The sequence below is a fragment of the Zosterops lateralis genome, assembly GCF_965231275.1.
Source record: "Zosterops lateralis genome assembly, chromosome: Z".
NCBI classification, from domain to species: domain Eukaryota; kingdom Metazoa; phylum Chordata; class Aves; order Passeriformes; family Zosteropidae; genus Zosterops; species Zosterops lateralis.
In genome coordinates this window covers 76,526,053-76,538,231 of record NC_139800.1, presented here as the reverse complement: position 1 = coordinate 76,538,231, position 12,179 = coordinate 76,526,053, and the positions used below count along the sequence as shown (strand labels likewise).

General features: G+C 45.2%; 1 protein-coding gene across 1 annotated transcript; it reads right to left on the bottom strand.

Moving 5' to 3' along the window:
- Window positions 1-1,427: 1,427 nt before the first annotated feature.
- ANKRD34B (ankyrin repeat domain 34B) lies at window positions 1,428-5,041 on the bottom strand. The gene is made up of 2 exons (XM_083884618.1): window positions 4,982-5,041; window positions 1,428-3,950 (listed from the first exon to the last, which is right to left on the bottom strand). Exon 2 carries the CDS (start codon window positions 3,550-3,552, stop codon window positions 2,065-2,067), a length of 1,488 nt encoding a protein of 495 aa, XP_083740744.1. The 5' UTR covers window positions 3,553-3,950; window positions 4,982-5,041; the 3' UTR covers window positions 1,428-2,064.
- Window positions 5,042-12,179: the final 7,138 nt, after the last annotated feature.

The following is a 12,179-nucleotide window of genomic DNA, read 5'->3' as shown; positions in this document are numbered from 1 at the left end:
GTCCACAATCCTTTTTTGTACCTGGTATGCACAGGGGCTGATCAAGGAAAATCTCCTGAAGGAAAAGGCAGAACCTGAATGGAAACAAATACTCCCAAAAAGTTATTTACAGAGAGTATATGCTTATAATCCCCTTTAAATAGTTTAATGTTTAGAATCCCCATTAAATATTTGTATGTTTGTGATCCCCTTCAAATTGTTTTATGACTCCGATCCTCTTTAAATTGGTTTATGCTTAAGATCCCCGTAGCACTGTTTTAAGCTTAAGATCCCCGTTAAATTGTCTCCTACTAAGTGCAAAGCTAAATAACATTACAAGCTTTCATTAGGCAATGTCAGATTCGTTGAACTTTGACTGAAGCTACAGCAAGACAGGTAGTACCCACTGAGTATTTTCAGGAAAAACATACCTAATTTCAGTATACTGAAATTCACATTACACAGACACAATTTCAATACAACTAATTTCTGTAAATTACAACAAAACAGAGCACATTCACTTTTTCTCAGAATTTAGAAGATTCGATCTAAGTGCTAAATGCAGTAGCAGAAATCCAGCATCTATGGGATGCACACAAAGACAAGGGAGATACCTGGAATCACAAGACAGTAAACGAAAGGAAAGAAAGATTTTTAGATAGAGATACTTAAAAATACACAGTAGCTTGAAGGCTGCAGAGGACTGCTTTCCACTTGTGGGAAATTCAGTCCTCTACTTCAAATTAGAAAAAATTGTGGGTTTCCATCTCCCAGGTGAGTTTCTAGTAACTACGCTCACAGAATCACAGAATGGTTTGGCTTGGAAACCATCTGAACTAAAAGCCCATCTCATTCCAAGCCCCCTGCCATGGGCAGGGACACCTTCCACTAGACCAGGTGGCTCCAAGCCCTGTCCAACCTGGTCTAGAACACTCCCAGGGATCGGGCAAACCACAGCTTCTCTGGGAAAATTGTCAGTGCCTCAATTTCCCTTAAGCTGTTGTGTTATCTTTTTTAGGTCTGTCTGAGCAGGAGGACAGAACTCTGCCCTGCTCCTAAATGTGTGTGTGTGTGTGTGAGTGTGTGTGTGTGTGTGTGAAGTGCCCCTGCTCATGGAGACACAGCATCTGTGTCCCAGCATCTGTGCCCTGGTGAAAAGGGCTCTGACTGGGGGCAAATTGCTCCAGCCTGACCTGGAGGTCTCTTTTTGGGAGACTCCTTACCTGCAGAAAGTAACAGAGCCCATTTCAGGTGCAGGCTCTGCCTCCTGCACCCTTGCTTTTCTGAAGGGAGCAGATTCCAGAGGCTGAAGCAGCCCGAGGTGTGCTGTGCCTGGGGACAGCATGAGCAGGGCTGGCTTGTGGCACACTCAGGGCTTGTCCCTCGCCCTGCTGGCACCGTGTGCTGGGCTGGAGAGCCCCCCGTGCTGTGCACCAGTGACTCCCAGTGCCAGCCGGGCGTCTGAAGCACGCTCCCAGCCCTTAGCTGGAATTCTGTGGGCAGCGCAGCTCTGCAACACGAGTATGATCAACTCTGAATTGTCTGCTTGCTTGCAGTGAAGCTGCTGAGGCCAGGAAACACTGCTGGGTGTGCACCTGCTGCCACCCACCCCACTGCATGCTGATGTCTCTGGGGTTTCTGCATATATACAACTTGGGCAGAGGCAGTCTGGTGTCCAGCATCACAGTCAAAAGCTTCAGGTTCCCAAATTCCATGTGCACCACCTCTCTGGGTGCTGAAAGGAGGTGTGTTTGGGGAAAATCTAGGAGGGGTAGTATTTACAACCTACAATGAGAACTGCAATGCTTAAGGACTGTTGTGGGTTCAGTCTGCCACAGGCCAGTTGAAAACTTTACCAAACCAGCAAAATAAACACTCCCTTAGCTTGCAGAAGACAGCCTCTTCAGGTATGTCTTTTCATTTAGTTTCTGAGCTATTCAACTCATCCTGAGGCAGACATTACTTTACATCACAGACCTGCTCTATTTTGTGACACATACCATTACAGTAAAGGACTGCAGTGAATATTTACATAAAAGATCCCCTTTGCTCTCCTCATAAAGATTCAGTAATGGCTGAATCTGCTCAGACTGTAATCTGCTCATACGGCCTCCTCCGCAGCAGATTTGTATCTTTGGTCCCCCTGGGGAAAGCAGATCCTGGAGGTACTAAGTGAGTTTGTCCATAAGAAATCATTCCAGAAACTGTGTTTATGACAGTGAGCTCTGGAACTGGGGGGCGGGGGTTCACATTCAGTGGTGGCAGAAAACCTGGCCTTGTCTGATCCAACACTAAGGCTCCTGAACCCTGTTCCTCTAGAGGAGCCTGATTTCTGTTTCTTGGAGAAACAGGAGACATCCTCTCCAGAACTCTTCTTGGACTTGGTAACAAAGTCTGGTATGTAGAAAGAATCTCTTTATTTCCTTTTTGTGACTTACTGCCTTTTGTATCAGCAACAGGAATTAGACTGTTAGTTAACTGAGGACTGGAGATGTTGTAATTTGCTTCTCCACTTCCTTTCTTGATAATGTTGTCAAGGTTTGAAAGTAAGCTGATTTGTCCCAAACTGGCATCCATTCCCATGGGAATCTCACTGGGGTTATGCTTCTCTTCAACAAAAGGAGTCTGATAGTTTATTGCATCACGTAATGCTTTCCTTGGCATGGTTTGATCAAAGGTTTTCAGTACCTGAGCAGTGTCTTTCCTGTCTCTACTTTCATGACTGGTGGTGACACTCTTGCCTAAATCAAGGCCACTGACTTTACAGGAAAGCTCTTCTATGGGACTGATACTCTGAAGTTCTTGTGAAGAACCAATTTTCCTCTGGTGAAACACTGCTGGACAGCACTTCAGCCAGGGATCACACTGCAGCACCTGCGTCAGCTTGAACCGTGCTGGTGCTGAGCTGGATTTGCTCATTAGTGGCACTCTTTCAGAAGAGTTGTCCGTCTGTTGTCCACCATACAGCTCCTTAAAGCTGAATGGGTCTTCTGGGCCCTCACTGGACTCTATTTCTGATGGGGAGCTGCAATCATCTGAGGAAATGCACTCTTCCAGGTCTGGAGGAGGCACGTTCAGGTACTGCTTTGTTTTCTGCCTCCCCGACGCCGACTTGTCCGTGGTGATGATGATCACTTCTTTCCCCCGTGCCTTGCAGGCCTTCAGCAGGACCTCCAGGGTGTCTCTGTCTGCAGCGTTGATGGCGTACACCAGCGCAGAGCAGTTGGAGTGGTCGGGCAGGCTGGGGTCAGCCCCACTCATCAGCAGCAGAGACACCACTTCAGGCCCCGCTTTTTCCAAGCAAGCGTGCATCAGGGCCGTCTTCCCAGACTTGTCCTGTATGTTGGGGTCTGCCTTGTTGTCCAGCAGGTATTTGACCATCTTGGCCTTGCTGGCACTCTGCAGGTCCACGTGCTTGGTCATGCAGGCGATCATGAGCGGGGTCTCTCCCCGGCTGTTGCTCTCGTTGACATAAGCCCCGCCGTCGATCAGCAGGCGGGTCAGGCGCAGGCGCCGCTGGTACACGGCTTTGATCAGGGAGTAGCCCTCGGGAGGCACATCCACAGCCTCCATCCTCCTGCTCTGCCCACCTGCTCCTTCCTAGGGCTCAGAGCCACACCTGGCTGCCCGAGAAAACACACAGGTACCCCAGAGAGAGAGAAGGGAATAGAGAGGGAAAAAAACCCCGAAAAACAAAAACAAAAACAACCCCCAAAAACCCCCCCCCCAAAAAAAAGTTAAAAAAAAAAAAAAAAGAGGATTTTCATATTTTGTGAAAAAAATATGAAGGGAAGAAAAGAAGAAAGGTTTTCCCACCCTTTAGACTTATAAAAAACTTTAAAAAAAAGTTAGAAAAACCCACTTCAATATCATTATAACATTTATATAAGATCAAAGCTTACATGACTGTCACCTTCTTACTGTTTGACTGTCCTTTACACAGTCTTCTGCCTGAACAGACAGTATCAGCTCTACAACAAAAGAAACATTTGACAGCATCAATCAGCAAGTTTCACACAAAAAATTAAGAGCTTAATGTGTCATAAATAACAAAAGGTCTTATATGAATGTATAACTGCAGACATGCAACTAAAACTTCTATGTCTTGTATGTACTTGCTTACCTGTGTGTAGGGAAAACCTTTAGAGAGAAAAAATAAGAGTCTTTAATAACTGACAGAGCAATATTATTTCAATACAAGATTAGAGGCATTAAATGATTACATTCATTTATTTACAATATATTTCTAGAGAAATTAAAATGTTTAACTAGTTTAAGTGTAAAGGAAATTAATTAATCATTTTTATTAATCACTGAAAACACTAGTAATGTTCTGGTACTGAAAAGCAGTAATTTCTTCTGTTTTACTGTGAATACCAAAATTGAAGGATGACCTCAGTATACTTTGTTCCAAAGGTCCAACAGGTATTGAAAAGGAGAGTTAGATTTCCTCCCTGGAAATCTGGGGAGGAAATCTCACTTTGACTGGTGGCTTGTGTTTTTTCCACCCCTCTGTCTTGATAAAACATTTTTAAAAGGTAATTGCATTGAAATTACTTAAGAGTTCACTCCATTATACTGAAAGTACAGGACTCAGTACTGTCTATCTCAGCTTACATTGAAGTGCAAATCATTATTATGATTTTTATGTGTACTTTTGACAAGTAATGCATTCAAGATTATTGTAAAGTCTTTTATAAAAATATCTGATCAATTTAAGCATTTAAGTTTCCAGAAGGAAACTGCAGAGAAATATCTGGTAGATGACACACATGCTGGAATTTTGATTGTGTTCTCCCCTGGCTTTGACCTACCTGGAAGTTATTGGTGATTTTACATTTCTTTCCTATTTACCTAAAGCTCTTCTGATACTTAAATGCTCACTTCACTTAAGTGACAGCATATAGCTCTTATTACATAAGCCTTTTCATCTGTAGAAAAAACCTTTTATGGCCAAAAGAACATTAAATATTAAACAGGCATGGAAAGAGAATAATGCTACCTGAAGTTGTCCAGCAGGTCAGGGCTAAAGGCGAGGCTGCTTTCCTGACATCTCATCTAATCCCTCCTGTTGCTTAAATTTGCTGTTTCCACCGACTTCAGCAGGACTGTTGATCTGAGGGAGGTGGAAGGCTGACCTAAGACAATAGTTGAAGTTTGAAAGTTAGGTGTAAATGGTGTTGGCAGGTATGAACTTGCCTGGAAAAAGCCTGAGATGTTTCTGTGCAGAGAAAAGTGAAGAAAAGATTCATGAGATGGGGAAGAGAAACCCACAAGTACTTCAGAACCAGACATTGTACAATCAAAAGAAAGTATTTCAGATTGACAATTGGAACAACATAATGCAGAACACACTCCCAAGTGCTGGGTGATAGCCACAACTTTATCTGTTAATCCTATCACACCTGGACCAGGTACAACCTGCTCCAAAAACCCCCAGAGCTAGCTTTTTTGAAGTGAAAGACCACAGGTCAAGCAGATGCCCTAAAATAGTAATTTATTGGATAATTCATTGCAGATCAGTGTTGAACAGATTGAGATAAAACAACAGTACTAAATGTTGCTATATCAGAAGTACTCCACGAGTTCCTAAGTTATCGGGACTGACACAGTTACCTCTCACCTGTGAAGGTAAACTTTGAAAGCAGCCTCAAGCTTTAAAGCAGTTTGAGGGATGAGGAACTTAGGCAACTCAGTGTGTGGCACTGGAATTACAGACTGGTCTACCAAATCACCCACAAGTCCTCTTATTCTTGTACAAATAATATTCCTGCACTGTGCTTTCTGTCTACAAAGTGCTTAGTTTTTGTTTTCAAACAGTAATATTGTCCTGGAAAGTACTCTGAGACAAAATAGCACCTCATAGTATGAAAACCCGACTTTGAATCTAATAGTCTAATCACAGCACTGAGGGGGAAAGTGCCCATCGATGTTATAACAAATAAACACAGGCAACAGTGTAATGAATGTGTGATACGAGTGAAGGAGTTCTTGCAAAGTGTTCCTCACCTATTTAATGTGAGAGTCAGATTTCCTGCCCTCCGTGCCTCTGCACCCTCACAGTTAAACAAGCTCTCACAGTTGTGTTTAGAGAGTCTAGAATCAGTCCAGTAAAATTGTCATTGATTCTCATCTCGGAAAAAAAAGACTTGCTTTCACACTAAAAGAGCATCAGCATTTTTAGGTATTTTTATGATACTTCATATACACATTAAACCCGGCAAATTCAGTCAGGGTAAAAGTAAAAACTTGTTTTGCTAGCTTAAATTTACCACATACGAGTTACTTTTGATTTAAAAAAATTACCATCCCCCTGCTGCCAAAACTCCACCACCACCCCGAAGTTTCCACCACAACTCGCAACCCGACGGCTCTAAAGGGCTCCCTGCGAGGAGGAGCCGGGAAAAAGCAAAGACTGCAAACTTCTCCGCAGAGAAGTGACAGCGCACACGAGTAACATATAAACACCACGAGCACCGAATAAAAGGCTGCGAGAATGAGTTTAAGTACTTTACCCGAGGCGGCAGCGGCGTTCCCTGCGCGCTCTGCTCCCGGCGGACGGGACGGAGGCGCCGCTCCTGGCGCTCCCGGCGGCGCCGAGCGACACCGGGACACTCGGCAACACCGGGACACCGAGCGCCGCCCCCGGCACCGCCCTCGGCCTCGGCACAGCCGCTGCCCCCCGCAGCCCCCACCCCCGAGCCCACCCCCGCAGCCCCCACTGCCCCCCGGCACCCGCGATCCCGCTGTGCACCCCACCGCTGGTCCCCCCCAGCCCCAAATCCTGCCCCACAGCCCCCTCACACCCCTGTGTGTCCCCTCACACCAACACCCCACAGCTGCCCACATCTGCTTCCCCTCAACCCTCCCCCCCCACCCAAACACACTCACACCCCAAATACCCTTCACACCCCACAAAACCCCTGAAACCCCAGATATTCCTCAAACTCAACCCCCAGATATCCCTCATACCCCTCACGTCCCTTGAAACCTCTCACACCCCAGATCTCCATCAGACCACTCACACTCCACACACCCTTCACCCTCCTCATACCCTACACACCCCACAGCACCCTGCTCTTACCTCCCTCTCACCCCTCCTGTCACCCCCCCTTCTCTCCCACTGTCTCACAGCCCCAACATTCCCCATCACCCCCACAACTTCTGATCCCCCATCTCCTCCCACATCCCCACGCCCCACAGCACCTCCAGTAGATTCTCCAGGTGCAGAGTGGCCACCCCTGCTCCGGACAGGGACAGCACCGAGGTGTCTCTGGCTCTACTTTGTGATCTCCTTAGGTGCAGTGAACAGAGAAACAACCCACCAAAGACCTTCTTCACCATCACACTTCTTCCAGCCACTCAGGGCAAGGATTTAACAGGATTGAGAGGAAGCTGAGCCCAAGGAGGTGCTTCTCTCAGGTGTTACCAAGTTTGACTTTGCAATAATTCCTAGTTAGTTTCACAGGCTAAAATCCTGTGAAATTTCAAAGCACAGTCACAGACGCTTCTTGGTTTCCGTGCAGCTTAGGACACCTTCACAAAAACACAGTCTGGTTGAGGCTGGAGAGGATCTCTGGAGGTCATCCAGTCCAAGCCTGCTGATCACCCAGGAACAGCTAGAAGCCACCTGCCACCATTTTTTTAATGTCTCCAAGGATGGAGACTCCACAACCTTTCTGGGCAGCCTGTGCCAGTGCTTGGCCAGCCTCAAAAGGATTTTGTGGGATTCGGAGGGAGAGACTTAATTCAGTTTGTGCCCATTGGTTCTCACCAACTGCTGCTGGGAAGGATCCAGGTCTGTCTTGCATTCTCCTCCCAGGTATTGATGTACAGCAGTGAGACCCCTCCTGGGCATTCTCTCTTCCAGGCTGGCCAGAAGCAGCTGTTCTGAGCCTCTTCACTTGTGACAAAGGTCCTGTGAGGATCTTCTGGGGGACAGTGCCAAAGGCTCTACTGAAATCCAGGTGGGCACTGTCCATGTCCTTCCCTTGGGCCGCTTGGTTCATTGCAGGAGGTCTGTGAGTTGCTCCAGCACCACTTCTCCTTAGAGCAGCCAGCCTGACACTTCCCATCACTGAGCTGTGCTGAGCCTTTCTTCGGTTGCTGGGCATCTGTGGTGGTGGTCATGGAGTGTTCCCAGCCACATCTGTGAACGACAGGACTTTCTGATGGTCTGCAGAGACTCCAAGGGTGTTTCCTCAGAGTGCAGCTCACAGGGCATCTTCGCAGAGGCTGCTGACCACAGGAGTTGTGTAGGACCCTGCACTCACCTCCTGGCAAGGCAGGGCTGCCTCACCGACCCTGTGTCAGCACACAGGAACACACCAGCAGGGGAGGTGAGGGTAAACCGACAGCCAAACGAGCCTCCACGGTCCTACAATGAGCAGCAAGTCACAGCACAGCATCCAGCTGCACGGGACTGATGTCGGCATCACAGGAGAGAGAAGGTTCCAGGAGCAATGTGAAGGGGTTTTGTACCTTGCTGTTTTTTAAACGTGCACGTCAGGATCAATGAGAAGCCGTCATGACTAAGAGCTGGATAAATGGTATGAATAAGCCACTAAGACAAACAACATTCCAAGGGCAGGTTCCTCAGTTACTCTTTAACCTCCTCTTTCAAAAACTAAGTTGGGAGAATGTCCACATGTCCACAGATATTTTGGGGTTCCCCCCCCCCCCCCCATGGTAAGATTCTAATTATCTTTGTTTTCTTTTCCTCTCTACCTCTTCCACATTTTTAATACTCAGTCTTTGCCATGCAGCCTCAGAAAGCCATGTGTACTGAGCACCCACTCTTGATGAGTTTACTGCTCTTCACAGTCCTGTTGTTGGGTTAATTCTGTGAGATGGAGAGGCAGTGTACACTTGTGTATATATCAGCACTCCTGCTGCTGAAACAGTACCACTTCTATCGTTCTTGCAGCTCTAAATGTCCCCTTTCTTATTCCTCCTTCCATCCTTGCCTGCATTGTGGTGTTGAGCTTGATAGCCAACATGAATCATTGACCAAAAAAAAAACCACCCAAACAAACGTGTATCAAACCAGCTCTTGGAAGAACACTTTTATGAAGATAATTAGATTTTTTTCTTATAAACATCACCATGGATACTCTTGGTTGGATAGAAAAACAACTACTGGTATCAAGAAGTTCCTGCTAAAAATGAAGGAGAGTGGAAAGCCAGAGCAGGGAACACATCCATGAGGCACAAATTTTATTATAAAACACAGAAGGTGTTTCCATATGCACATGGCATATTTGTTTATCACACTTCTTGATATCCCTCTCCTGTATTTCAGTGACTGTTGGGCTACCTGGATAGATACCAGGAGAAAGTTTCATGGATTCATGGTAGAATTCTAGTATTAATTTTAATTGACTAAAAATATTTGTCACAAATCAATGTTTTAGGTTGCTCAAGGAATCACTGGAAAAGGTATTGCCAAATCAGGTTTAATATAAAAGTGGACATGCAACGAAGTTCATTGGCATGCTTCACTCTACTACTCACTACATAGTTCAAGCACACAGAACGAAACCAAGAATCAATCAATCTAAATCTAAAATCAAAGAAAAGTGGTATATTATGTGGAGGCTGAGGACAGGAGAAAGAGTAGGAATGGGAAAGGGTGAGGATACAAAGGAATAAAGGAGACCCCATCAACCAAGTTACAGGGTTCAGAGTGGACCTCCCTGCAAAACGTAGCCTCGGGCTTGACCAAAGCTTTAGGCCTGGAGATTTTAACAGCACTTAAACATAATGGCCATGAATTGATAGCCTAATTTAAAGAATTTAACAAAGGACTCCGTGGAATTTACTGGAAGCATGGCAGTAACTCATAGGCCTGACTTACGAATCTAATGCATTTACGAAATTGGAGAGCAACATTCCTACTCTATTTGCTGTACCACATTCACCATCACATGCTCACGGCCCCAGAGCCTGTTCAGGTGTGTACAATCCCTGTACAGGCCCATCCCTGTGGGAAATCCCTCCAAACTCAGGGAAGGCCTCACTTAGGACCAATGTTTGTAGGGTCACAATGTTAGTCATAGTAACGTTCCATCCGGATTGCAATTTTGCTGGGCAACTTTCTTTGAATGTTCAATATGGAAGATGTTTGTCCACTTGGACTTGCTCATTAGCCAGCACCAGATCCTGGGAGCAGACAGGGCCTCTGATAACTCAAGAGGAGTTCAGCCCAGGTGCTGCTCAAGGCCACACAACCTCATGAGCATTTCTGAGATCACGGTCAGCCCCAGGTGGGTGATTCTCGATAAACTGTGCCCAGGCAGGAAAATGACAGTTTTCTGGATGCCAGTTGCATGTTGCAGGAAGCCCCAGCACTGGACTGCAGGCCCAGAGCCCAGGAGCCCTATTTTGGGAAGGCGGTCTCAGAGCTGAAAGCCCTGGCTTGGCACCTGGCAGTGCAGACACACCTGAGAGCCTGTCGGGTTCAAGCATCATCAACCACAGATGGGCCTTTCCTTTGGTTTTGGGGATCCCGGGAATCAGTTAAGTCAGACGCTCCACTTTGTTTATAGAAAAATAAAAGAATGAAAAGGAATAGAAACAGTTAAATTCAATCTGACATCCCCACTCCCTGCTCTAGTTTTGGATTTTGCTTCCCATGAAAAATTGTAAACACTCTATTGTATCTGTTTGGTACTGGCCAGCCTTAGCCTACACCAGCAAGAACTCATTCAAGGGAAGGAGCCATGATTGCTTACACATGTAATTACTTATATATTAATGCATTGCCATGTAAATTGTTGAATATGATAAAATGGAAGTCATTCTAGTATTTCAGTTACTTTATTATGTATTAGCACATAGAATTCTTTTCAAAATGGTGAGTGAATGGAAAAATATAGAAGCCTAATTAAGTTGGTTTAGTTGGGATGGTTGAAAAAAAACACCCCAAGCCCCGAAATTATTTTTATCATGTACTAATTTGGTACCTTAAATACCTTCTAAACCATTACAGAGGTACAGAGGCAGATGTTGACTGTACTAGAACTGTTTGCTGAGAGCAATGCACTCATGTTGTAAACAACAGTGTTCTTAAATATATTTCTCTTAAATGTAACAGGCACAGCTGCTTGCTTGTTCAAAATCTTGAAAGTGAATTATGGTAGTGATGTAGAGACATCAGTGGAGAGGTCTAAGAGAGAAGTGGAGTGCTATGTTTTGTGCTTCAGAAATAATGACCAAAACCAAACAGAAGGAATTAGGAGTCTGTGAAGTGTCTCACAAAAACCCCATGCATGCAGTGTAAAATCTAGAGAAGTACCTTGTTATGTTATTGGTTTGTTTACCAGGCAATTTTGAGGAACATGTGGCACTGCACTGTCCCTGCAAACAGTCTCCGTGGGCCCATCAGGCTCTGGTGTGACCCTCTGCCTCCAGGCAGATCATGCCAGTGCCCAGGTATCTCCTGGTTTCCATCACGCATGTTTTGATTAGCTATTTATGACATGGAGCTTTCTGCCTGGATAAATAATATCTCTGAAGTGTTTGGTGGTTTATTGCCAAGTACTTTCATTAAAAAACCGAGTGTGTGTGGGAACTGCACTTGTGACACTTGCAGGAATAATTGTGGCTGGTGACGGAAGCAGGGCTCCCTCTAACAGTTTTAGAGAATATATTGCAATAAACGTCTTGTTCCATGGGCACAAACCTTGGCAATGCTGCACAATTCAAGTGCTACCTTCCTGGGTGCTATAAATCAGCAGGCTCAGTGGATAACTCTCTTTTGCCAGTTCCCACAGCCTGTGAACATCCTTAGAGCTGAATCTTTTTCATACATATGTTTATAAATTGTTGTTTAGATTGAAGAACATTGGCTGTTCTTTTAAGTCTGGAGCAGTTTCTAAAAGAATCTGAATTACATACTGGGAAAAAAATAGAGTGAATTGTGCAGAAAAAAGGTGAAACGGGTCTGCAACAAAAGGGAACAGAATTTACATTATTCCATCCAAAAGATAACCATAATCTCATGAGAGGCACTGAGAGTCATCACTAAAGAAATCAATTTTGACTGGCTGAAATAGCAATATGCCCAAAAATAGTCAGTGAGTAAAGAACTCCAGTTGAATGGGTTGCCTTCCACCAAGATAAACAACTGCATAAGCATGAGAAAAAAAGGATCTAAAACCAATTGGAAAAAAATAAATCTTTCTAAAATTAGATATGTT

Coding starts and splice junctions, on each gene's coding strand:
- ANKRD34B (XM_083884618.1), bottom strand. CDS start 3,552: ATGGAGGCTGTGGATGTGCCTCCCGAGGGCTACTCCCTGATCAAAGCC.